This window comes from Neophocaena asiaeorientalis, unplaced genomic scaffold (genome assembly GCF_003031525.2).
Source record: "Neophocaena asiaeorientalis asiaeorientalis breed wild unplaced genomic scaffold, Neophocaena_asiaeorientalis_V1.1 scaffold1097, whole genome shotgun sequence".
NCBI lineage: Eukaryota > Metazoa > Chordata > Mammalia > Artiodactyla > Phocoenidae > Neophocaena > Neophocaena asiaeorientalis.
Window position 1 is genome coordinate 200,955 of NW_020174697.1, and position 27,398 is coordinate 228,352.

The following is a 27,398-nucleotide window of genomic DNA, read 5'->3' on the forward strand; positions in this document are numbered from 1 at the left end:
CAGGAAATAATTAAATTTCTTATAGACGTTTCTTTATTATACTTTCCCACTTGAATATTTAGAGAATAATTTAAATGTAATGCATACTGACAGCAAGCACAGTATCAAATATTAGTTTCTTAAATTTTTTCTGTTCTCACCCTTTATTCCTTTAGGAAAAAAATATTTAGATGACCTCAAAGAAACAATTATTATGCTAATTACAGTATGCAGTAACACGTACAAGCCCATACTCAATAGAAAAGAAAGCAACAAAGAAGTGAAAAAGTCTTTCTCCTCAAATCATTTTAATTCAATTTTCCACAGCCATATAAATTTAAAGTATGAAACAACAATAATACAGCTATAGAATCTAGGTTCTCTTTCAAAGCAGCGGCATATAAAACATAGAAAAGCTAAAACCTCAGCACAAGCTTCAAAAGAACAAGGACTGAGAGGATTTTGATGAAGACATGAAATGCACAAAATACAGTACACAAAAATACTAGAATGCATAAAATATAAAGCTACACATTTCATGTAGAAAGCATTGTAAAATATATAAAATATGCAAGAAATCAAAACCAAAGAGATTTTTCTTAGAGTACCATGAATACACTGGAACTGGCATTAGCATTTGAAGATGGGAACAAGAAAATAGCAGTTTCCCATTTAAAACTTTATTTCTAGGCTTTAGGATTTCACCTTCTTGACATCCTTCTTTCCAGAGCTCTCAGTAGCTGACTCTGCTTTTCTTTTCTGTGACTAAAATGGAAACAGATTTAATGTTCTGCTCCAATATGCACATTTTTAAATGGCCCAACAATGTTAAATCTAGGATGTAAATGCATTAAAAAAAAATTTTAACATGAATATTCACTTAAATGTTATACTCACATTTAATGTTCTATATAGCCCAACAAACTATGTAACCCAATGTAAGATAACCTCCAAACATGTTTCTTTTTAAGAAAAGACATAAAATACCCATCAAAAATAGTCATCAAGTTTCTACTTACACATGGCACTATAAATGTATGCTTATCTTAAAGAACTACTTAATACTTAAAGTTTTCCGGGAAAAATGTTATTTATGAGTGTATTAATTTTTAAATCTTATGACAGATGTTAACATACCATATTTCATATATTCTATGATGCACATTTGTTTCCCACTTTAGCATCTCTGAAATCGGGATGCATCCTATAATTGATGACAAATCATAGTTACTTGGCAGCGGTTCTTCTTAGTGGCACATAAAATAATGCTGTGTCTTACAATGGAAGGCATCTTAGACTTGATGAAATATGGTAGTTTACTTAACCACACTCAAATAATATGATCTATTAAAGAGTATTTGAAATTGTAACTACACAAGGCAACCTGACTGAATTAAAATTAAGTCATCTTATTATTCAACAGTTAACTTATTACCAAGTAAACCAAGTAAAGCTTTGCTGTCTCCTCAAAGTTCTTATTTGCACTCATAGTTCCACAAAGATCAGAAAACTTATTTGATCAAATCAGAACTCCCAGTTTCAAGCTCAGTCCCACCCCACCCCACCCCTCTCCTACTCCCCATGACAACTCTGGTCTCAATTCAAAGGATTTTACTTGCATTATACTTCTGCTTAAAAGTCGTGAGGAATTTTTTTAAAATACTGAGCCCTGTTACTACGGGAGTTCCTAACCATATGTTCTACAAACAAATAGGAAGCATGTGCTTGTAGTGTAATTCTTTTTCTGTCAAAAAACAAATCAGCATTTCATAAAACCAGTTTTTATAATAGGTATCACTATGGCATTAAACATAATATAGGCATTTTAATTATGTAAAAAAAATGGGATCTACCTAAAAGTTAGGAAAATGCTGAAAATTTTACCATTGGAGTTTTAGTTGCCCGTTTCTTCTTTTCTGCTCTCTCTCTTTCCTCAATTTCCATATTTTCTTTCTCAATCAATGAAATCAGAGTATTACAGCGTCTCTGGAATTCCTAAACCAATTAATACAAGACTTTTAATTTCTTCAACCCCAGCACAATCTTTTAAAAGTGGTAATTCTTTAACTGTATCATTTTTGTGACACAGAATTTCTAAGTTGGTATTCTTCAGAACAATATTCATACAGAGTATATTCCACCAAAAATATGAGAAGTGGATAAATATCATTCAGTGGGTAAATGGGTAAACAAGCTGTGGTACATCCATACTTTGAAATATTACTCAGCGATAAACAGGAAAGAAATATTGGTATATGCTACAACCTGGATGAACCTCAATGGAATGACGCTGAGTGAAAAAAGCCAATCTCAAAAGGTTACATACCATATTGTTCCATTTATATAGCATCCTTAAATGGAAGTTTAGAAATGGAGAACATATCAATGGTTGCCAGGGGCTAGGGAAAGGGGGGAGAGTGGGTGTGACGACGAAGAGCTAGCACAAGGAAGTCTTGCGGTGGTGCTAGTTACACGTATCTACGTGTGATAAAATTGCACTGAACTATACACACGTGTGCGCGCACCCCCCCCCCCACACACACACACAAGTGCATCTATAACCAATGAAATCTGAATAAGCTCTGTGGATGGTACTAATGTCAATTTCCTGGTTGTGACACTGTACTGTATTTATGGAATATGTTACCATCTGGGAAAACTTGGTGAAGGGTGCACGGGCCCTCCCTGTACATTTCTTTACAACTTCCTGTGAACTGTAAGTATTTTGAAACAAAAAGTTAACAAAAATCACATAAACAAAAAAATAAGAGGATGTCCTATTGTCAAAGCACATTTTGGAAGTACTCAGTTTACAAAAGTCAAACAGATTTCTTTTCTACAGGGCTGCTCATAGCCTTTAAGTTCCTAATGAGCACTGTCAGCCACTAGGGTAGGCGATGTAAGAAGCAAGCAATTCCCCAAGCTATTCAAACAGCAGAACTCCCTTCTCAAAGGACATCTTGTGGGATCAGAGTTCTGAGGAGGGCGTCTCAGGAAACACTGATGCATTTGTTAATTCAGAGCAAGCAATAGCTGAAAAGATTCCGCATTAACCTTGCCACTACCTATATTTCACTGCCAGCAAATCAATGCATCCAAACGATAAACAGTTTTTATGAACATATGATGAGCATTAAACATATGATTAGTATGGATGCTCATATATATTAACCCTGTACACTTTGCTGTATTTTAAAGGTAAATAAATTTAATATCAAAGGATAAATAACATTTAAAAATGATTTCTTTTTTGTAGAAGCAAAAATATCTGGGGGTTCCCTGGCGGCGCAGTGGTTGGGAGTCCGCCTGCCGATGCAGGGGACGCATAAACCCTCAAATAAAAATGTAGATTTATTGGCAATTAAGAACTCCAACCAAAAAATGGTCCAAGTACAAGAATAGAAAACTCATAGGACTCCCCTGGTGGTCCAGTGGTAAAGAATCGCCTTCCAATGCAGGGGACGCAGGTTCCATCCCTGGTCGGGGAACTAAGATCCCACATGCCGCGGGGCAACTAAGCCCATGTGCCACAACTACTGAGCTTGCGCGCCTCAACAAGAGAGCCTGTGTGCCGCAAACTACAGAGCCCACGCACCACAACAAGAGAGAGAAAACCTGCATGCTGCAACTAGATAGAAGCCCGAGCACCGCAACGAAGAGACTGCGTGCCATAACAAAAGATCCTGCATGCCTCAACGAAGATCCTGTGTGCCGTGACTAAGACCCGATGCAGCCAAAAAAATTAATAAAAATAAATAAATAAATTAAATATTTTTTAAAACTCATAAAAAATTAAAATGTCCATATATTAAAATTTTTTCAAAGAAATGCAAAGTAAAACAATGATATATTTATTAAATTAGCAATGACACGTTCATGCAAGTGTGTGTGTGTGGTGTGTGTATCTGGTGTTGGCAATAAGATGAAATGGGAGCTCTCATTCATTGATGATGGGATGCCAAAGTTAAAAATTGTGCCCTCCACAAAATCTGCAAGTTGAAGTCTTAACACCCCCGCAGTGTGACTGTGTTTGGAGAGAGGGCCTTTATGGAGGTAATTAAGGTTAAATGAAGTCATAAGGGTGGGGCCCTAATCCGATAGGTCTGGTATTACAAGAGGAAGAGACACCCAGAGATCCCTCTTCTCTCTCTCTCTCTCTCCACTCACACAGAAAGGGTCATGTGAGGACACAGCAAGACGACCCCATCTACAAGCCAGGGAGAAAGGCCTCACCAGAAACCAATCCTCCCGGCACCCTGATCTTGGACTTCCAGTCTCCAAAGCCATGAGAAATTTGTTTAAGCCACCCCATCTACAGTACTGTGTTATGGCAGCCCAAGCAGACTAAAATAATATCTTTCTAGAAAGCAATTTGGGAATATCAATGATACATCTTAAAAATTTCATACTCTTTGAATGAACAATTCCACTCCTAGATGCTTAATGTAAGGCAATAAGAGACGTATACAAAGATTTACAGAAGAATATTTAGAGCAGTGCCATTTTTAGCAGAGAAATACTGGGAACTAAATTTTGGGTACTTTGTCAATTACCATATACATATATACACAACTTACTATATATGTATATACACAGCAGAAATATCTGAGAGAGTACTAACTACATACAGTGTTACTAGTGGTTAACAGCAGCTATTTCTGAAAGTAGGAGCAATGGTAACTTTTATTTTCTTCTTTATACTAGCATGTATTTTCTAAATTTTCTGCAATGAACACTTAGGCCTTAGGCAATCTAACATTTTTAAGAAATGGCAAATTTTTTAAATACAGTTTTATCTTTCCAAATAAAAGCTAGAAAAATGGCATACAGAAATATTATCAACTAGTCAAGCATTTTCTACTCTGTAAAATTCAAGCCCAAAAGAAGGCAGAAAACCAAAGATAGTCTAGCCAGAAAAAAATTCTTCATTAACAAATTATTGTTTGACTATTAAAAATAACCTTACAAAACACTGGTACATTCACGTTTCTTGTGCATCCTCAATTACCCAAGGTTAAATAATTTAGGAAAAATAACACTGGAATTTTCCTTACTTACCAAAACAATAGTGGTATCTTTAATATGCAGACCAAGCACTCTTCACAGCTTCATTCAGTAACACACATACAAATTAAACAGCATGTTATTCAATTTATCTATTATGGAAAGGGCTAAGTTGACCCCGATGAGATTTGATTGTTGGTTTCTAGGGAGACTAGATAGAGTCTTTATGTGAAGCTGATTCTTGAATCATTAAGCTATACCCTCTGGCTGTTATTATTCTCAGTAAGTAATAGTTGCCTGTGACTGCAGATATCTTTAGATACATATTCATGGTTCATAATGGGTGATTCAGAAAAAAACCAACACTTTTGAGACAGTCTCATATGCAGTGAAATAGAATATTTCAAAATGATTATAAATCGACTGTATAATAAGTTCTTACCTTCATTCCTTTTAACCTGTCACTAACTACAGACAGAAAAATAATCTAACTCTCTGGAGAAAGGCACCAAGGAATGAGTGAGTCTGGACGTTACCTTCCTAGCATAGGTAATGCCACTTTCTCTAAAGATACCGACCCCATCTTTTATTCACACGCTTGAAGACTGCCTAACTAAACAGATGGTATCATAAACAGAACACGAGCTAACACCAGAAATTACAAGGAGGCCAGATTACCAATAAAATAGTGATTCATGTTTTGAATAACTAAGTGACTATGAAATGACTATGAGAAATTTCATGATGTCAAAAGCACTTTTATCTCATATAATTTCGCCTTGCACATACATATCCCCCTAGATTCTTGTACCTTTTTAATCTTCCTATTTTCCTCGGATTACAGGGAGTGGTTCATGTGCTCTCAAACTGTTTCCACAATTCTGTAGTCTAATTATCTCTTTCTCTCACGATTTCCCCATGCTGGATTTAGGAATGAAATTGGAGGGAGAAAAATAGCACACAAGAGGAAGAGAGGAGATACAAAAACAATAAAGACAACAGAAGAGAGTAGGAAAATGGCAAATGGGAAACTGTTCTGCAGCGTTAATAGCTGTGGCCAAAGGAAAAAAAATACTTTGTGTTCACGCATGCGCAGGAAATGCTAGATTTTTAAAAGGTTAAACAAATTTCTTCATGGCAGGACTTCTCAGAGCTTTTAGCACTCTAATGTAGATTGGAAGTGTCACAGGCAGGATTCAGTATCAGCCATTTCCCAAATTTTTTTGAACACAGAACCCTGTTCTGCATATTGTATACAGTAAGGCCCCTACATACAAACCGAGAACTTTCAAAGATGCGAACTTGCATTCCATCTTGCAGCTTGCCCTCCATCTCCTACTGCTGACGATCCTTCAGCTCTACCATCTCCCACCTCCTCTCCCTCCTATAGTCAGTAACTCTTCTTGCCTGTTCACTCGATGCCAGCCCCTATGTGCCAGCTATTATACTGTACTACTGTACTTTTCAAGGTACTATACTGTAAGATTTAAAATGTTTGATTTTTTTCTATTTTTTATGTATTATTTGTGTGAAAAGTATTATAAACCTATTACAGTAGTACTATATAGCCGATTGTGTTAGTTGGGTACCTAGGCTAACTTTGTTGGACTTAACAAAGAAATTGGACTTACGAACGCACTCTCGGAATGGAACTCGTTCGTATGTAAGGGACTTACCGTATTTGCAAATCCTGGAACAATGTTTGGTAGAAACCAACTTGGGAAATGCTGTGCAGGGTAAGAGTGATAGATAAGACTAAGTTTGAGTCAAAATACAAAGAACCTAGAAGCTAAAAACAAAGAACTAAGCAATTTTACTTAATTCAGTTGACAAAAGGATCTCACTGACGATTGTTGAGCAGGAGTCGTCATGTAATCAAAGGTGTATTTTGCACTCCGAAATCTTCCCTTGATACAGAGTCTCAATAGTGGGAGCTCATAAAATTACTGACTCTCAAGATTGGAAAGGACCTTTAAAAATTATTCAGGTTGATGCTGAATCCCTTCTACTAGGTCCTTACTAATTAGCTATTCAGCTTGTCTGAATTCTTCCAATGATGGGGTACTCACTACCTCCCAAAGCTGTCTATCCCACCTTCGGACAAGTTAAAAATGTTCCCTTATGCAAATTGAACAAGCTGATTTTTGTAGTCAAATTGAACAAGCTGATTTTGTAGTCAAATTGAACAAGCTGATTCCCTCTTCTGTATGACAATCTTTCAAATATTACAAGGCAGCTCTCATGGCTCCATGACAATCACTGCAATTACCACCAGACCTGCCAGACAATCCCTCTTTTAGGCCAGATAGCCTCCCCCTTTACCCATCCTTCATTTAACACTTTTCTTGAAGGACTGTATAACACTTATGTCTACCCTTGGTTATATTATTTCTTTCCTTCCACGTTTCTTACACATCCTTTTAAACCACGGGTCAGCACATCCTTTCCGTGAAGAGCCAAACAGTAAATACTGTCAGCTTTGTAGACCACATGGTCTCTGTCACGACCGCTCAGCTCTGCCGTTGCAGCATGAAAGCAGCCATAAACGATGCATAAGTGAATGCGTGTGGCTGGGTTCCCATAAAACTTTACAGATGCTAAAATCTGAATTTTGTATAATTTTCACATGTCACAAGACAGTCTTCTTTTGATTTTCTTTCAACCATTTGAAAATGTAAAAATCATTCTTGGCTTGCAGGCCGTACAAAAACAGGTAAAGGGCTGCAGTTTGCCAAGCCCTGTTTTAAGCCAGTCTTTAGATTGACTTTAAACAAACTGTCTGCCTTGGTTTTCCGTATCTTTTTAATAGTTTATAATTCCATTCAATGCAAAGTCACCCAAGTTTCAACTTTTGAATACTAGGATATGTATCTCTACCTTTATTTAATAAATAATGGGATGTTTGCAGTAAGTGGCGCTGCCCTGTACTGTGTGGTGAATATCAATCACGCCAGGCACCAAGTTCAAACATCCTCTGCCCCAATACCCAGCTTCAAAGCATCAATTCAAAAGGCACAGAAAGCATCAGTAGACTTGAAGTGACTTATTGAAAGAGATTAAAGAGACTCCACATTACATTTCCTATGTACTAAAATCCTAGACACTAAGCCTGCCTAAGTCTGAATGACAGAAGGTCGCTGCCCGTTATGGTTGAAAGTCAAAAGCAGGTGAATGAGCAAAAGCAAAAAAATAAATAAATAAATTGCACTCCACATCTGCACATCTAAATTGGTAGGTGGTTCTATAAAGTCAGAATCTTCTTCTACAGTTCTTAGTAAAACAAAATGGGTGTTTGTTTCTCCTTTGCTCTTTTATAAACTCCCTATACTTTACCTTTGGGAACTGATACCCTCAACTATACATTCTGTGGTATATTTCCTAGGTTCTTTGTCACTTTGGAACCTCTATCGTACTAACAAAAAGCAATGGCATTCTATACTAAAATCTCAGGGCCCATGCACACTGGTAGTTAGATGGGAGTTATATATTCTAATAATAATAATTAAGAAATATATCCTATATTTCTTAAACAAGTATCAAATGTTATGATAGTCTTACCTAACTGCTGCTACTTAAACATCGCTATTTGTAAAATGTCACATCACCTCTTCACAATACATAAATACATAAAACAAACTCCTGTTAGTGCATGTATCGTATTTCAGATTGTCAGAACAACTCAGTCTTAAATCAAACACTATAGTTACTAATAAAACACATGATATTTACAACCGGCTACTCAAACAAAAGCTGCAGGGATTACAGCCAAGTAAAGTCTATCATTAGAAAAAGGTAGATGAAAATAAAAGAAAGGAAAGGAAAAGAAAAAAGAACTCAAACCCGTTGCTACATTTCTTCACATTCTATCCGAATCTGATCCAACTGTAGGGGTCTATGAGATAGAAGCAAACTGAAGTACGAAAGTTCCATGCTCATTTATTCACTGAATGCCTACTTTGTGCAAGGGTTATGCTGGTACTTTTAGGTGTAACCCTTTGCACCTGATAGTTAAGAGAGCAGTAGTAAAAAATGACTCTGGGGCAGATGGTGCTATAATAGCCAAGGGAAGTAAAAAAAGAGGAGGAACAGAGAAAAGACAGAGATATAAATTTGGGAATCGTCAGCCTATATGGTAGTTGAGGTAGACATTTGCCCATTTCCACAGAACAGTATTTCTGAAATGTAAATCTGACCGTGTCACTGCCCTGTTAAAATCTTTCAATGACTCCCCATTTCCTAGAGAATAATGACCAAAGTTCAATACCAAGGACAGGGCTCTTCGTAATTTCGCTGCCAGCTCCTTCCTCATCTTCCAGAACTTCCCTACTCACACTCCAGCACAACCTACTTACAGTTTCTTAATGTGCTGTGCTCGTTTCTACCTTTGCACATGCTGTTTCCACAGTCCCAGGGCCAACTCCTTCCTGGTCATTCAAGACTCAGTTCCAAGAAGGACCTCTTCTATGAAGCCATTCCTCTGACCTAACCCTCAAGGCAAAGTTAAACACAACCCCTTCTGTACATACCTCTATACAGGACCTTTCTGAAAATTAGGGCTGAAAGGGACATTTTAGTCTTTCAAGCACATTAGGAAACAATGTATCCCTATAAGCATAAATATATTTTAATATTTTCATAATTCTACGGTCAAGAAGAACCCATCATTAATTTTACATTTTACCAATTTTGTGAATAACGTATTAATTCATATCCTCACATTTCATTAAGAATGTAATGCTCTAAGAAATCAATATTAGCTGTTATCACACAATTAAGCGCTAATACACAAAATTAAAAGTCACGAGTGGCCTTCTTCATAAAATTTCCTAGGCTGTGCTGCTATAAGCAACAAACAAAAGCGTTATTGTGACTATAAAACAGTTTGGGAAGTTTTTAATTTGACTTTTGTTTTTGTAAAGTATCTAGAAAGAAAATCCTTCTCTGACTGGACAGATAATTTATCAAATATCCTGTGCTGAGCTAATAATTTAGTTAACATTTACTATCAATGATAAACCTATAAAAAGGGAAGCAAGCTGATAAAGAGCTATAGCGATATTTTCTAAATAGTACTTTTTCTCCTACAATTCTGATGAGGAATGTCATGTTCTTAATTTTAAATAAGGAACACTTTCATTAATAATAAAGCTGTGATTTGAAAACAAACAGCAATAACATGAAGTTTTTATTACATTGTGTACAACAGTGTGTGATTCTCTCTCTGAGATACTACCCCAAAAATTCATTGAAACTACTACAAAAGGCAGGGTAATTGTAATAACTAATTACTAATACTCTGATTCAACTCTAGAGTCCATGGCCACGGGCTATGCACACGGAGCTTCTTGCGAGGCCAGGAGAGGAAAGAAAAAAGCTTCCTAGAGGCTAAAAAGTAAGAATATTTTTAAACTAAAATTAAGAGTCAAAGCAACCCTGCGGAGGAAGCATAGTGGCTATCAAGAAATGTTCTTTATTTCAGAGAGCCAAATTCTGCTTTTTCTCCTTTAAGTACTTAAAAGAACCTAAGCAGGTCCAAAGAATTACTGACTAAACTTTGGATACTTTCAATATGTCCTTTCCAGTAAACTAATGTGCTAGATATTTTAGAATTCTCAGATTCTTTTCAAATCTCCCAGTCACGTTAGTCTGTCACTAAATGAACAGAGATAATGCCCTGACATTCATTCCCTAAAAGGAATTAATGAGCTAATGTTGGTAAAGGGATTGGCAACCTTATATATAAAAGGTAGTATATAAATACAAAGTATTATCTTTTCCTCTTACAGTCATCTGGCAAAGGTCCGTTTAATTCTGATAGTTTTTAAATGTCCTAAGACTAAGACCTCATTGTAATACACTTTTTTCTTAGAAGGAAAATGGTAGGGCAATTCATGTACTCTGAGCTTAAAAATCTAAATTGATCATATCCTTCCTACTTGTTTATGTAGTTCAATAGAGACTGATTACTTACTTAAAGACCACACAAGTTCTCAGAGAAAGAAATCACAGTCTTTTTAGCACAGAGAAACAGAACTAAAACTCATTTTCTCTTTTGTATAGCCAGCATTTTTAAATGGAGAAGAGCCTCAAAGAAATTTTCAACCTTTAGCTGAAGGCTTTCAAAATGCGGCATATTTAGAAGTGGAGGTTCATGCCTTTAAGTACTTTAAGACTGTTGAGTCAGAAGCCATGAATTCAGTACTTTGAGATCTCTGAATAAAATATAACTACCAAGGTTTCTTTTTTTTCCCCTAAGTATTTCACACTATTTATTGGTGTCGCTGGGAAAGAGTCATCTTTAAGCAAGATTATGTTTTGAAAGATAGCTTCTTTAGTAAGCTAAGCTTAAAGTTTAATCATTAATAAAATTTTAATTTGAACACAGTGATACACTCATATAATGAATCAAATTACATCCCCTACTATTTCTAAGATGGGGTTTTTCAATGAAGCAAATTATTTTGATTTTGGAAATCACAAATGCCTCTTAAGGGGGAAGTTTCACTTCCTAGACTGTGAATGTGATTCACTATACAAGATCAATTATTTAAAATGAGGGGAAAAGAGATCATCTAGAAATAATAGTAATCCATTTCTTTAATTCCCTAATGATTTTTATTATCATGAAACATTCCAAAAAGATGATCTAAATATATTCATGCATATTTTAAAATATATTACTTATATTCTAAATCCAGAAATATAAGCAAAAATTATCCATTAACTAGGAGGGAAATAATATAGTAGAAAAGTTAACAAAAACTCTGGACTAAAATATTTAGTATGAAAGAAACTACTATATGTTTTTAAAGATTCTTTACAAATCATAAATTCCACCTTCCAGAACATAATTAAGGACAGAATTGTCTTCATTTTTAACAGACAAAATAAAAGTTTCATTTTTCAATCTCGTATGTAGTTAATATCCACTCTTTGGAAAACATACATTAGATATTTAAACCTCTTGGTAAAGAAAGAGATAAATGTTTTGTTGAAAGATGGAAGAAAAGATTCTTTACAAGGGAGTTCAGAGACATCTAGTGGTTGTTAATAATACACTGGGTTTCTTCACGGAAAACGACATAAGGTTATGTATGTAGTTCTACAGTGATGCTCGTATTACAAATAATATAAGATTTTCCTTGCTCTTTTGAATCTGTTTCATCCGACTGCTTTAGTTTAATGTTTCCAGAAACTGAAAACAGCATTAAACTCAACCTTTTAAAAAATTAGTAAACTATCACTGAAATAATACTCAAAATGCAGCAAATGTTCCATCACATAAAAGGGCATGTATGATCGAAAACATGATTCATCAACAAATGCAGGTGGGCATTTGTCTTTTACAAGCTGCTGATGCCGCTCTAAATTAGATCATTACACGCATAAAACCCCAAATGGCTAAAAGTTTTAAATGCATGGCTTTTGAAAGGAGTTCTCTGCTAAACATGGTCATAGATGCACCGAGCTAGAAGGCACCTTAAAAGGCCAACTAGCTCACTGCCAAAGTCTTCAGACTGTCAAAATAGAATCTCATTTTCAAAGCTAACAGAAAGCTATTAACACTGTTCTTCAGTAATCTATTTCAACCATCCAAAGAACCCTGTCAAACAACTCTTCCCTACATCCAACCTCAGCCCTTCATGCTACAGATTAATTCCTATCTTTTTTATTCTTTTCTCAATTCTTCCTACTGTATCTTATTAACATATACACCTCTTCCTATTCTTTTGTACAAGTATAGCACTTTACATTCATCCCCACAGTTGTCATGCTGCAAGGGAGATTCGATCAATCCATCATTCCAATTTCTCTAGTTCCTTTTGGATTCTGGCTTGATCCAAAGTATTTGCTACCTCTCCCAGCATTATGTATTCCATAAACTTGACAGACACATTCTAATAACAATCCAGGAACCCTCTAAATTTGTGTTAAAATTTTAAGAAATATCTGATATTAATAAAGCATCCACCAAAATTAGCATCTTCAATATAGCAACTCAGATTTTTATTTTCTTTTTTCAACTTGAACTGAAAATATAAAATGGGTCAAACAAAATGTTCAGCATTGCTTCACACCCCTATGAACTTTTGGCCAAGAAAACATTTACTATAGACAGAAACTAAAGAAAAATGCTCACTGTTTAGATTGTTAGTTTCCGGTTACTTTTAATGTTTAGGCTGTATGAATCTACTTTTGTCTTAATTACCTCGGCTAACAAAAGACTGACGATGCCAACATTAAAAACATGTGGCGTTTATTTCAATATCAGCAAGAACACTGCTAAGCAGCACTAGGATTTAACAGGAACACAATTCATGTTAGAAAGTAACAGTAAATTGCATGAAGCTAAAATAAAATCTCTTCTTAATTATTCTGTCTCATAATATTCTTATAAAAACTCTACTTAGGGCTTCCCTGGTGGCGCAGTGGTTGAGAGTCCGCCTGCCGGTGCGGGGGACATGGGTTCGTGCCCCGGTCCGGGAGGATCCCGCATGCCGCAGAGCGGCTGGGCCCGTGGGCCATGGCCGCTGGGCCTGCGCGTCCGGAGCCTGTGCTCCGCAACGGGAGAGGCCCCAACAGTGAGAGGCCCGCGTACCGCAAAACAAACAAACAAACAAAAAAAACCTCTACTTAGGCAACAGTTCCTTCTCATTAAAAATAAATCCTTAAGGTATTCACACAGTCTCAAGTATCACCTGCCTCATGACAAAGGGGAAGCTACCTTTAAAGTGAAGAGCTCTGATGGTCACCATATTAACCAAGTAATCAAACTCAGCATCACCAAGAATGCGACGACCTGACGTAATGAGCCTCCTGATGTGATGCAATGAGAAATACACATCACTTAGGCAGCATTCCTGCCGAAAATGCTTAACCTAAATCTAACAGTGAGCAAACAATGAGATACATGTTGGGCATTCTACAAAATGAGTCTGGGTACCTTAAAAAAGTCATTGTCACGAAAAACAAAAAGTTGTAGACTGAAGAGACTAAAGAGACGCAACCAAGTGCAATATGTGAACCCTGACTGGCTCATCAATTTTAAAAAACAGCTATGAGAGACACTTTCGGGACAATTGGAAAATTTTGTACATGGACTGTATACTAGATGACATTACTGAATCAACGTTAACATTTTCAGGTAGGATGATGGTACTGTGCTCATGTAGGATAATATTATTTTTATATTTAGGAGATAAATGCTGAAGTATTTAGAGGTGAACACTCATGATGTCTGTGTCTTACTTTCAAATGGTTCAGAAATACATATCTGTATATAGATTAACGAATATAAAACACAGATCTGTATTTCTGAATACAATATATAGATTCTATATGTATAGATAGATGCCATGTATGTATGTATAAGTATATACACACATATACTAGTGAGAGGAGAAAGCCAGCGTGGCAAAATGTTAAGAATTAGAGAATCTAAGCAAAGGATGTATGATATTTGAAATTTTTCAAAAGAAAAAGTTGGAGGAAATAAGTAAGAAAGGAATACGTACCATGGCGGTTCTAGACTTGATAAACCAGTCAAATCTAAACTGAGGAGCATTCCGAACACACTGTCTTAATTCTTCATACACGTTTTCTCTATCAAAGCCCATTTTGTGTAACATACAAATCAAGAATCTATCTTCTTCCTCAGTATAGTTCTTTCCTTTGCTGGTTCCATACTGAATACGTAACTGATGAAATGGAGCCTTGTATCTTGCAATCTGTAGATTTAAACAAAATAGTGCTTTTGACTAAATGTGCGATAATAATAAGTCAAAGCTAATCACCATTTAATCAATTAAAACAATCTATTGGTAATTTGACAATTATGAAATATACTACTTTGGCATCCAGGGCTTTCTTGATACTGATCCTTCGTTGAATTCTTGCTTCTCCACGTTCAATTTGAGCCATAATTTTCTCAATGTCCTGTAATTCATTGCAACGTTCCCAAAATACAGCTGAAAAACAGAGTTATTACTTTACATCTTACTATCATCTTAAGTAAGTGAATCCAAGGAACTGTAGAATGAAGAATTAGCAGGAAAGGATACAGTGAACTTACACTGTTTATAATTAAGATTCAAATTCATCTGTATATATGCGTTCAATTATTAAATACTCCTAAGGTGTAATAAATGAGCGGTATTAAATACCTCCTTCCATTTAAAAGTAAGACCTCAACAAGGAGGTTTTAGGTTAGTGATTTTCCTTTCATGAAATATTACGAAGTTTTTAATTATCCATCCCAGATGACCAGAATTTCAAAAGATATTACTACAGATACTGATTTAAGCTATGCTTTTATTCAAACATTATACAGAAGGCACCAAACACATAAAGTGAAACAGAAGACAGGGTGGTCATATAAACTTAGAGAACATAGTTTCCTAGCAAGCAAAAGTAAAAACGAAACTATTATCAACAGGTCAATCAAACTTCCTGTAAAGCAGCAATTTCTACTGAAACTGTTACTTCGCTTTGGGAACCACTCACTATTCTTACAGTATTTCCAGTGACATATAGCTTGTTTTTTAAACTTACTTGGAATAGCCTTTTCTCTTTAAAAAAAAAAAAAGGAAAGCCAAGTCACCCAAATTTTATAAATGAGCTAAATGATCTGGCTGCATTAACGTCACATCTTATGACTTCAGTGAGAGGCCCTCTAATGACATATTCTACATTCTCAAGTTTTTTCATTTTTAGAGTCTATCAAGAAAGGAATGTCAGTACTCTGATTTTTATAAGCACCTGCATTCATTTATTCATTCTCTCACTTATTCATTCAACACAATTTAAACGCCTACTATGTATAAGATACCACAAACAGCCAACTGTACACATTTCATCTTTTATTGCAACCAACTACATAAATTCATTCAAATCTCCCCATCCTCTGACTTGGTCCCAATTAAGCTGCCCTGAGCTAGTCATGCTACCTGGCTTGCTGTCAATTTGAGGGAACATCTGACATGGTATTTTTTTTAAATAAGCTCTTTTTAAAAATATTTATTTATTCATTTGGCTGCGCCAGGTCTTAGTTGCGGCATGTGGGATCTAGCTCCCTGACCAGGGATCGAACCCAGGCCCCCTGCACTGAGAGCACGGAGTCTTAGCCACTGGACCACCATGGAAGTCCCGACGTGATATCTTTTTAAATCATTTTTTTTCTTGCAATTTCATACACACTGATGCTATCCCCCTTCCTAACTTTTGAAGAAAATTCTACTTCAGAAAATCTCTCTGCACATATCCTTTTATACTCCTTTCATTCAACTCTTGCTGCTAAAATTTCTCTCTCTCCTCTATTTTTCCCCTCTTTAAGCCCCCAAATGTCCTACACTTACGTGATAAATTTTAAGGGTAGTAGTAATGTTATACTGTTATCAAAGTAAAGGACGTTCGTAGACTTGATGTTATACTACACGAAATAAAAACTCAAATAGAATCCATCTCTCAAGTCCCTGGCAATCACCAGAAGACCCTTTCAGATTTCCAAAAGAAAAAAAAGCGTTCTCTAATTAAACATGGATTTATTCAAGCATTAGTACTATAAATAAATTAAAAATTGTGCCTAATCTATATTAATCTTTGGTCTATTTAGTAGTATTTCAATGTTTCCTCCCTACTATTTTTCATGGCAAAAATGCAGAATTTCAGTTGTTAGGCTAAATAGGCTTTGAGAGGCTAGCTCAGAAACCTAAACCTACTTTGTAACATTGTTTCTATGGGGAAAAAAATGCCCTAGATTCTATACAGCTGATATTCAGACTAAATTTGAGAGCTCAATCTAATTGGATTTTAGAAACTTCCTATGTTCTTCTACATAAAGAAAATTTACTAGACATATTTACCTATTTTAATAAGATTTCTTTTCAGAAGCCTGAGGTTGGATGCACTGTGACACGGAAATCAATATTAACTCCATATGCTTCAGCACCTAATCTAGTTCTGGTCAAGACCAAAGACACAGCTAAGTAAGAGAAGGAACTGATTCTAGGACCAATCAACAGGTTTATTCAAGCAGTCTTTTCAGATCTACTCCAGCTTGCCTGGAGTTAGCAGAATCCACACATAACTTGCCTGGAGCAAACTAGAACCCTGAGAGTGTTTGAGGATCTAAAAGGACCTTATAGGAATTCTCTACTTCAAGAACAACCTAGAAAGACACTAATTCCATCCACTGAAACTGAAGCCTTAGACTTGACTTGCCCAGAAGATGATCAAATTCCAGACGTGGGAAAGTAGGCATTTTGCCAGTGCTCATCCAATAGCTACCCTTGTTTTATCAGTGCTATACTTGGCTCTATTAGCTAACTAGTAGGGACCACAGCAATTTGTTTTGATAAATCTTATAATCTTTTCATAGAAATACAATTATATTTTATACTTTCACTTACAGTTTATTCATAAAAGTCTAAAGGTCTCTGAACAAAGGTAAAATTAAATTGACACTAAAGAAATGCATAAGGTTACAATTAAACACCATTTTTGTAGTTGTATACAAACCTGAATACTCCATGACCTCCTCAGGAGATTTGCCCTCCACCTCTCGAGCTATATTATCAATGTCATCTCTTCCATACTTCTCATTAGCTTTAATAAACTGATTAAAATCTCGCTTAGTCCAGTTTGTGAATCCCTGTGAACAAAAAATTAAGCATCGTCAATAGAGGTTAAATCAACCAATCCAAACATTGTTCTATTCAGTTCTATACAATGATACATTAAAAACAGTTCAAAAGGCTTAAAATTTTCCTTCTTATAAAATTCCAGGTTTTTTATGTTGGAATCAAAAGTTGAGTTAGTGTTACTAATAACTGCTTTTCTATCATGAAGAGAATATACTTCCCTCCAAGTACTAAAAACTGATTTATAGCTCCAAGATATTGTGTAGTTTTTAACTCCGTATTTTATAGATGCCTACTACATTAAAATACAAATGCATTAAAATTAAAATACTAATGTAAATGCTGAAGTCCTGGATATTCCAGTACTTCATTTTTTTCACAGACTTATTCCCATGTAAATTAAGAAAAAATGTGTATGCATTAAATCAAAAAAATACATGAAGGAAAAAAAAAGACTGAAGAAAAATTTTTGTAGCTCTTTACATCATTCCAAACTACTGTGAACAAATAATTTCTGTTCAAAATTATATTCATAAATAGGATTCGATAAACAGAATGTTATTGGGCCTGCTCAATTTCTTTCCTAAAAGATAGAACAGTTCGACCAATCAGTGTTTTAAGTCTCTTTGGTATTTATTTGAAGTCACGAGATCAAATTTTTGTCTTCCACTCCTCAAGTCGCAACCCACATAAATGTGATACCCTTGACAGAGCAAAACTCTATCCCTAGGTGTTAGTTGATAAAGATTTTAGATTACCCCACATTTTGTTCCTTTGTACTCCCATGATTTTTTAAAAGATTAATTATTTAGGGCAGTAGAGAAAGGTGATTAAAGATGACTTCAAGTACTAGGAGGGGCAAAAAATTGATTTTGTTTCTAATTACAAACCAAAGCAATTTCTCAGTTGAGACTGTATATTCACAATATATTGTACATTCGCAATATACTGCAAGCCAAGTAACATTCTAAGGCCATAACTTTATTTTTGTGCTCAGGAAATAAATTTTGAAAAAAAATCATGAATATTTAAATGTTTTACTTTATTCTGTGGTAAGTCCTAATATTCAACCAGTTGCAATTACATTTTCAAACTAAACTTTATGACTTCCAGGCATTTGGCTCAAAAATTATGAATGTAATTTGTAAAACTTCATTCAATAAAATTACATGTTATAACAAAGAAAAGACCTATATAATAAATAAGATATAAATATAAAAACTATCTTTCAATAATTAATGTGGAAAATTTCCTAGCACTGTGCTTTGCATATTGTTCAAAAGAATTTGTTGAATAAATAAATCTTGCTGGCTACTTTCTATACTAAGGTGGTATCATACAGTACACGTTTCTTTACTATTTTCCAAGGATCTTTTGCACTGTGATTCTTTTTATCTTCTACAGATTATTTTGGAAGTATGACACTCGTAAAACTCATTAAAGCAACAATGACCAGAAAGCATTAATATGTTGTTCAAATCGAAATGTTCCCTACTTATTAACTATTAGCTTTTAACTATACAATGAGCACCTTTTATAGTTTCAGAAATTTCTCATCGTTGTATTAAAGTTCTTTTCAAGAAAGAATATAAGGCATTTTGAGAATTACGAAATCATTCCATAAATAAAAGATTAGTAGAGTATAATTTCAGAGGACAGTTCACAATCAATAAAATAAATTTAAATTTTCAAGAATATGCTAGTAATTACTGTCTATCAGGATTCATATGTGGATTAACTGACTTTATTATAATTGATAAAATGCATGTCTTATTTCTTATAATTGACACCTATATTTTGCATTTATACATTTTTCAGTATTTCTAAAAGAGTGTATTCTATAAAAGGAATTAAAAAATAGGGATATTTGGCCTAAATTTATGTTTACAAAATAGCCCTGAGTTGTGTTGGTGTGTCCAATCAGGGTACCAGGCCCATACAATAAAAAGTAAGTGTAATTTATAATATCTTTTTTTCTATTCGTTGGCTAGAAGTATTTCAATCACTTAAAATATGTTACTTGTGTGAGAAGTTTTTCCTTTTCTTCAGTCTCTTCTGGTGTAAGAGGTTCAGCTCCATCAATCTTTTTTTGCTCCTCTCTTTGAGCCACAGCTGGATTTGGGATATCAGGATTCCTTGGGACCTAAGAATCAAGAGGTGTGTTATGAGTAAACTGTTGAGAAAAATTAATTAAGGGTATACATACTTATATCAATATTTAGAGTTATTTCAGCAGGAAACAAAATAAAGTCATACCAGAATGACACATGACCCTCTCCACATTTCTACTACCATGATATTACCAAAGTAAAACTGTTCTTAAATGTGCCATGTGGTATTTTACAGTTAAAAACCAGTTACAGCTAAATGCTACATTATATTCTAGACTTAATTACACTGTGGAACAAAAAAATCCTTATGATATTGTAATACATGGTAATAATAATATCATTATCCCCAACACCAACATTATACAATAAAATCTCAAGCCCAGAGACAAAAAGTTGGGTAGTACAAAAAGAGCCCATATTCACCTGGCAATACAGACCAGGGTAGAGAAGTGGCAATGCACCTGAAGACTGCATCCAATGCTCTAATCAGTTCAACATGCAAAAAGAAAGGAGTACTTTTATTGCCTTCCAGGATATGGAAAGAGACAGCATCTTCACATAAAATGCAAAGACTGAAAGAGTGACAGGATAATGAAGAAGCAAAAAAAAAAAAAATAGAGACTATATATAAGAGGGAAGGGGTAAGCAAAGCACACAAATAGCTGTGATGGGGCCTGCAGTCAAGGGGAAAAAACTACAGTAGCAGTGAGCAACAGAAGGTATAGTGTATACTATACAGCTCTGCATAGTATACAGAGCTGCAATACACTGGCAACTGAGAAGAAGAGAGCTCAAGTTCAAAAGACTGAGGACAGAAGCTCAGCTCTACAAGTAAGCAAGCAGTCAGCCAGTCATTTGTATCTCAAAACTGTAGTCCCAGGGGCCTCAGTGTGTCACCAGGAACTTAGACAACCCATACAGTTCAGCAGTATAAAGCAGCATTCATTGTATGGAGTGATGAACTAAGTCATTCGGCGCAAAGCCTCACATCATTTTTAAGTGCATCTGCAGTGACAATGCAGCACGTTGATTTACGAGGGCAGGTATATAACATGTATAGTACATTTTATAGCATCCATCAAACATGGCAAGAGCAGGGTTGGCAGTAAGCCTTCCACTGTTTGGAAGGCACACCTATCATAAATGACTCATCCTCTAGAGGTATCAAATAGTCACGGTTTTACTAAAACATGATTATAATACATACTAGAGTACATTTCTCTAATTGTTATACACATTTCATAGAGTTTCAACCATAGCACTGTAATTTAAAAATAAGTATTTTTAAAACTATTGTATCCAATAGTTGTTTAAATATAAAACCTACTAACTGGGCATTAAAAAGACAGACTGAAAAACAGATTCATTTGTACATAATCATCAGTACGAGACAATCAAATTAGTAAGTATTGACTAAATGTCTATTTTGTCCATAGCACTGTGATAGGTGTTCACTGGAATATAAAAAATAGTGGACATGGTCCTTGCCCACAAGAAGCTCACAACCTAGTTGCGGAATTCTGAGCTATACTCTAAGAACTATAAGAATTTGGGGAGATGGAGAAGAGAGAACGAATATTCTAGGCTGGAGCAGTAAAGCAAAAACGGTAAAGGCAAAAACAGGAAGGAGCATATATAAGGTTTATGTTGAGACGGGATAAGAAACAAGGCCAGGGGGAAACAGAATTAGAGGGCCTTCTGAAACTACACGGTAGGCAACAGCAAGCCATTGGAGATCTTTCAACAAGGGAGTACTGTTTTCACCTGCAAGCCTTGTGCTGGATGGATTGAAGTGAGGAAGCAACTAGAGGCAAGAGAACCAGCTAAGCTGTTGTAATCTAGAAATGACGTATGATCACCTGGCCTAGGATGGTAGCAAATGGAAATGGAAAAGAAGGTGTAAATTAAAAATGAAATGTAGTCCAGTGATATGCATGATTTAAAAATCACTTTTTTCAATAGCTAAATTCCACTTTTAAATCACAGGCACACCAGCAATTCCATTCCTAACATATCTATACGAAGACTTTTAGGAGAATGTTTATAGCAGCTTTACTCACAAGAGCCAAAACCCAGAAAGCAGTCCAGATGCCCGTCAACAAGAGACTGGATAAGCAAACTGTGGTATATCCTTACAACGGAATAGTACTCGGCAATAAAAAGGAATGCACCATTGATAATGGGACAACATAGATGAATCTCAAAAACACTATGCTAAGTGAAAGAAGCCTTACACATAATATATGATTCCATTTATGTGAAACTCTAGAACAAAAAAACTAATCTATAGATGAAAATAATATCAGAACAGTGGTTGTGTCTGGGGAATGAATATGAGGATTGACTGGGAAGGGGCACTTTCTATATTTTTATAGGGGCTTCAGTTATATAGGCATATGCATTTGTCAAAATCCGTCAAATGGCATGCAAGATTTATATATTTCAATGTATATAACTTTTATCTTAAAAAGAATCAAATAAATATTGAACTCTGGCTAATGATATACATGTTGAAGTGTTTCCGGGTGAAATATACTTATGTCTGCAACTTTGAAATGCATAAAGAAATAAGAAGGATATCCATTTGATAGAAAGCTGGAGAAATGGACAAATAGGTGATAAAGCAAATACAGTAAAATGTAAATTGGAAAATATATGTGGTGTGTATATGGGTGTTCACTGTATAATTATTTTGACATTTTTCTGTTTGGAAATTTTTCATAATAAAATGTTGAAAAAAATTACAGACATAGCTTTAAAAGTTTAACAGACCCCTTCAGTTGCTGGTGAAATTACTTTGGCCATAAATTTTAACTTTCATTGAGGAAAACCTCTTTAATCTTAAGATATTTCTCTACCAAAATGCTTCAAACTTTCCATACCTGACAAACCATACTTTAACAAACTATTTCACAAACATCTAATTTTATGACAGAAAATGGATAATATACCCACACAAAATGAACTTTTTATTCCCATGTAGGTATCTTCAATACTAAAACTTTTCCACCTGAACTTTAATAAAGACAAAATCAGAATATTATACCATACCATTAGATTTAGGATCGACTGCCCATATTTTTAATACAGCAAAACTTTAGAATGACTTCATCAATGTTACATTTACAATTTTACTTTTCTTTTAATTTAAAAAAATTTTTTTGCGGTACGCGGGCCTCTCACTGCTGTGGCCTCTCCCGTTGCGGAGCACAGGCTCCGGACGCACAGGCTCAGCGGCCATGGCTCATGGGCCCAGCCGCTCCGCAGCACGTGGGATCTTCCCGGACCAGGGCACGAACCCGCGTCCCCTGCATCGGCAGGCGGACTCTCAGCCACTGCGCCACCAGGGAAGCCCACATTTACAATTTTAGTTCTAAAAATTACTCAAATAAACAACTGCTAAAATTTTTAGAATTAGAAATGACTCGTAATTCCTAAATTCCTGTATCTCTTCCTACAAATAATCTCCTTCTTAATATTTATTATTTTTAAAAGGTATTCATTTTTTACCTCATGAGGTTTTATCGGCATTTAGCTTCCTAGAGTGATTTCAAAGTGCTCTAAAAGAATTAAGTAGACGAATTATAGGCCAACAGTACTAAACAGATACCTAGATGGTATCTCAAGTACTCATACTGTATATATTACTGATGACCCCCAGTAACACTTAATATACAAGAAGTTATCTTTCAAGGAAACAGCTCAATTATTATTTGGATTGCTAGTCAGATAGTAAGGAATTTGTGATTAAGAGCTATGTTCCATGGAAAAGTGAAAAACTTTTTGGGGGGCCTTGTTTCTTAGGAGCTTCAGCAAGCATTTCATAGAAATATGGAATACTGAATTAAATGTGACAACACACAAAATAAAAGTAGTAACCTGAAATCAGCTCACTGTATTTTAATTCTACCACAGCAAAACAGGTGGCCCACAATGACACATTACGGAAACTCACAAAGATCATAGAACTTCCTGCATTTGTCAAATGTTTATATCCCCCCCAAAGAATTTTTATTGAAGATATATATTAGAATGTCCTACAGCTTTCTTCAGCTTCTAATATGGCAAAACTCTTTCACTCCATGTCTTAGACTCAATGGGACTTTTGGATACTCTGGATTTTTAAACTTCTGCAATTGAAGTATCAATTGAGTCACCTTCTTCCAATGGAAGGGTTTTAGTGAGCAAGTGATTAAAAGCATTAAGTAACTCCTTTAAGTCACAAGAGCAATGAAGCTTCTGAATACGTCTAACCTGCAACAAGGTCAGAGCTTAGACAGCAGGGAAAATTGGCACATAATGCACAGCTATCTACCAAGTGGTTAGGACAAAACAAACAACTACTTCTCTCAGCCTCAAATAAAACAGAACTCTTTAATTCCAGATCTTATTATCAGGAATACTGCTGTGACCTTGTTGTGCTGAGTACTGAGGGGAAAAAACAAAACAGAAAATAAAAATGCGAATAAGCAGGCCCTGAAGAAAAATGTTGTTTACCAACTGCTTCAAGCCTACTGAGCCCTTCACTAACCACACTCCAAGTCACTACAGAATGTGACAGTGGGGACTCAAAATGGACAAAATGGAACCATGCACCACAATGCCCCCAGCTTCAGACAAAACCTCCCTCCCCTGAGCTAACAATCATTTAAGCAGAAGGAGGGAAAGGAGTCCCTTTTTGAGAACCTAACTACGTAGAGAATATCAGGAAACTCCACTACAGCAGTCCCGTTCATCTGAGAACAAACTATTGTTCCATTCATACTGTGGCTTGGGTTAGTTTTCTGGAGGTTTAGTAGGGGGGAAAAAAATCAATGCTAGGAATCCTTGAGAAGATATGCCCAACACTTATCAATATCATATCGTCCTTTATAGGAAGCTTTTGCAAGTGATTAACATGCCATGCTCATCTGTCTAAACAGTCAGCCCTCCGTATCCGCGGGTTCTGCATGTGTGGATTCAAGCAACCTCAGATCAAAAACATTTGAGGAAAAAATTGCAGAAAGTTCCAAAAAGCAAAACTTAAATCTGCTGCATGCTGGCAACTATTTACATAGGATTCACATTGTATTTATACCTATTTACATAGCAATCACATTGTATTAGGTATTATAAGTAATATAGAGATGATGTAAAATACATGGGCGAATTTGCATAGGTTACATGCAAATACTACGCCATTTTATATGAGACTTGAGCATTCACGGATCGTGGTATCTTTGTGGGCTTCTGGAACCAATGTCCCGCAGATACCAAGGGACAACTGTACTCAAACACAAGACCCACCCAATTAAAGCACCCACCTTAGCTCAGGTCTGTAGCCCCTGGTAAAGAATGGAAGAGACAAGGTTCAGAAAGAACCAACATCCAGAATGTATTCTTCTTTCTCTTGTAAATCCCCAGCTAAGTAGGCATACAGAGGATCAAGGCAAGTCTTAAGACAGTACAAAGGCAATCCAGGATGGGGCTGAGGAGAGCCTGGGGCTAGGAGTGGAGTGGTAGGGGGTCGATTCTCCTTCCACCCCCACTGCCACCACCACACTCCCAGCCACCACCATCTTTTCATCTTCACACTGTAGCAGCCTCCTGGCTGGTTTCCCTGGAGAAACTCACCATTCTCTGTGTTGCAGCCAGAGTGATTTTTTTTTTTTTTGCAGTATGCGGGCCTCTCACTGTTGTGGCCTCTCCCATTGCGGAGCACAGGCTCCGGACGCGCAGGCTCAGCGGCCATGGTTCACGGGCCCAGCTGCTCCGCGGCATGTGGGATCTTCCCGGACCGGGGCACGAACCCGCGTCCCCTGCATCGGCAGGCGGACTCTCAACCACTGCGCCACCAGGGAAGCCCAGCCAGAGTGATTTTTAAAAATGTAAGTCTGATCATATTCTACCTCTTATAAGTGGCTTGACCTTGAGCAAATTACTCAGGGCAAATTACTCAACCTCTGTATGCCTCAGTTTCCCCACCTGTAAAATGGGTATGTAGTTCCAGGGCTCTTCTGAGAATACTGAGCTAATCATTTCTCAACAACTAAGAAGAGTAAGCAACACAAGTGAGGACTAAATAACTATCTGCTGTTATTATTCCATCACCCACCTACCCCTCTGCCTTAAAAACATCTCAAAGGCTTTCTTTGCTCTGAAGTTCAACCTAATTAATATGACCTATAATTAATGTTCAATGCTCCACTTGATCCAACTCAACCAACCCACCAGTTTCATCTCAAGTCATTCTCCTTCTCACCACTCCCTAGCAACACTGGCCTTCTTTCAGTTTCTGAAGGGGCAATCCTCCTTCCTACCACAACACCTTTGTACCTGTGGCTCCCCCACCTGAACGCTTCTGTCCCACACTTCACTTGGCTAATTCCTGTGCATCTCTCTGATCTCAACTTAAATGGTGGTCCTTAGGGACCACCTCCCTGATCTCCCACTCCACACTAGATACCCGCGTTATGATCCCTCATAGCACCCTTTGTAAGAACTGAAAACAAGTAACGTCACTACGCTGTGCTTTCAGCTTAATGTCTGTCTCCTCCATTAGAACGTGAGTACTGTGTCTTATTCGTCAGTTTATCCTCAGACCTTGACATAGGACCTGGCATAGGGGAGCACTCGATAAATATGTATTAAATGAAAAACAGTCCTGCTTTCACTCACACTCCCTCTCCAGTCACTTCTCTCCGGGGGGAGGTGAGGAACAGAAAACAGTAAGGTGCCATAGCATGGATGCCGTGCCATCTCCCCTCTGCTCACTCATCCCTTTCCTCTCTTCTCGCACCTTCCTCCTTCCTATCACCCTTCGCAGCTGTCCCTTCATTCCTCCCTCTTCTAAGGTTTCCTCTCTCCTCCATCTCCTTCCAGCTGGCCACCACCCAACTGTCATGTAAGACCCTGACCCTTAACCACAAACTGCCTGTAATGAAAGGCACTATTTACATTAAAACCAGAGCTGTGGCGAGAATGTGGTGGGCACTGTATTATCACAGGGAACAGAATTTCAGTATCTCCAAAGAAGGAGCATAAACGGTTATATTAGCAGAGGTGATTTTTTTATTGCTGCTACTTGACTACCACTTGGCTCACCTCCCAAACAACATGTCAAACCACTGTAAACACAGTCCTTATTTAGGGCTGCAGAAAGAAGCAGAGTTATGTCAGATGCAGAAATAGCCCAGAATGTCTGAGTGGAAAGAGCATAGCATTTGAATGCTCAGAACCTGTGTTTGAGACCAGCACCCTTGGCAACTCTGTTAGCTGCCTGACCTTGAACAAGTCATTTAACCTCACTGAACTTGTTTCCTCACCTATTACATAGAGGTGATAATAACACCTATCTCGCAGGGTTTCTAAGAAATCAAATGAAGTATGTGGTAAAACATTTATTCAATTATAAGATGCTCTACACAGATATTTGGTTGATTACTGAGGTCTAACATTTCAATTTAATTCTCCTTTAAGTCTCACTAATAATAGTCAATAAAAGTTAACAGAAAATAATGATCTAAACCTAAAATGTTTAATAATTCTTAGCGGGATCATGTATATATTTGTTTACCTCGTGAAATCTTATTCACTACTTTATTAATTTTACTATTTTTATTTTACATTTTAAACCTATAACTTGCCTGTTTCTTCTACCATATCGCTGTTTTCACTTTCTTTGAAA

General features: G+C 36.3%; 1 protein-coding gene across 3 annotated transcripts in view; it reads right to left on the bottom strand.

Annotated features, from left to right (window-relative positions):
• Window positions 1–268: 268 nt before the first annotated feature.
• Window positions 269–27,398, bottom strand: part of SMARCA1 (SNF2 related chromatin remodeling ATPase 1) — a 68,209-nt gene continuing 41,079 nt past the window's right edge. For 2 of the 3 annotated variants that reach the window (XM_024758974.1, XM_024758973.1), the window contains 6 exons: window positions 19,642–19,764; window positions 17,500–17,632; window positions 14,833–14,951; window positions 14,499–14,711; window positions 1,833–1,974; window positions 666–744 (listed from right to left, as the gene is read on the bottom strand). In XM_024758974.1, the coding sequence (XP_024614742.1) occupies window positions 1,840–1,974; window positions 14,499–14,711; window positions 14,833–14,951; window positions 17,500–17,632; window positions 19,642–19,764 (723 nt within the window). In that variant the 3' untranslated portion in view covers window positions 666–744; window positions 1,833–1,839. Of the gene's footprint in view, window positions 745–1,832; window positions 1,975–14,498; window positions 14,712–14,832; window positions 14,952–17,499; window positions 17,633–19,641; window positions 19,765–27,398 lie in introns of all 3 variants that reach the window. The other variant, XM_024758970.1, reaches the window with a different exon arrangement.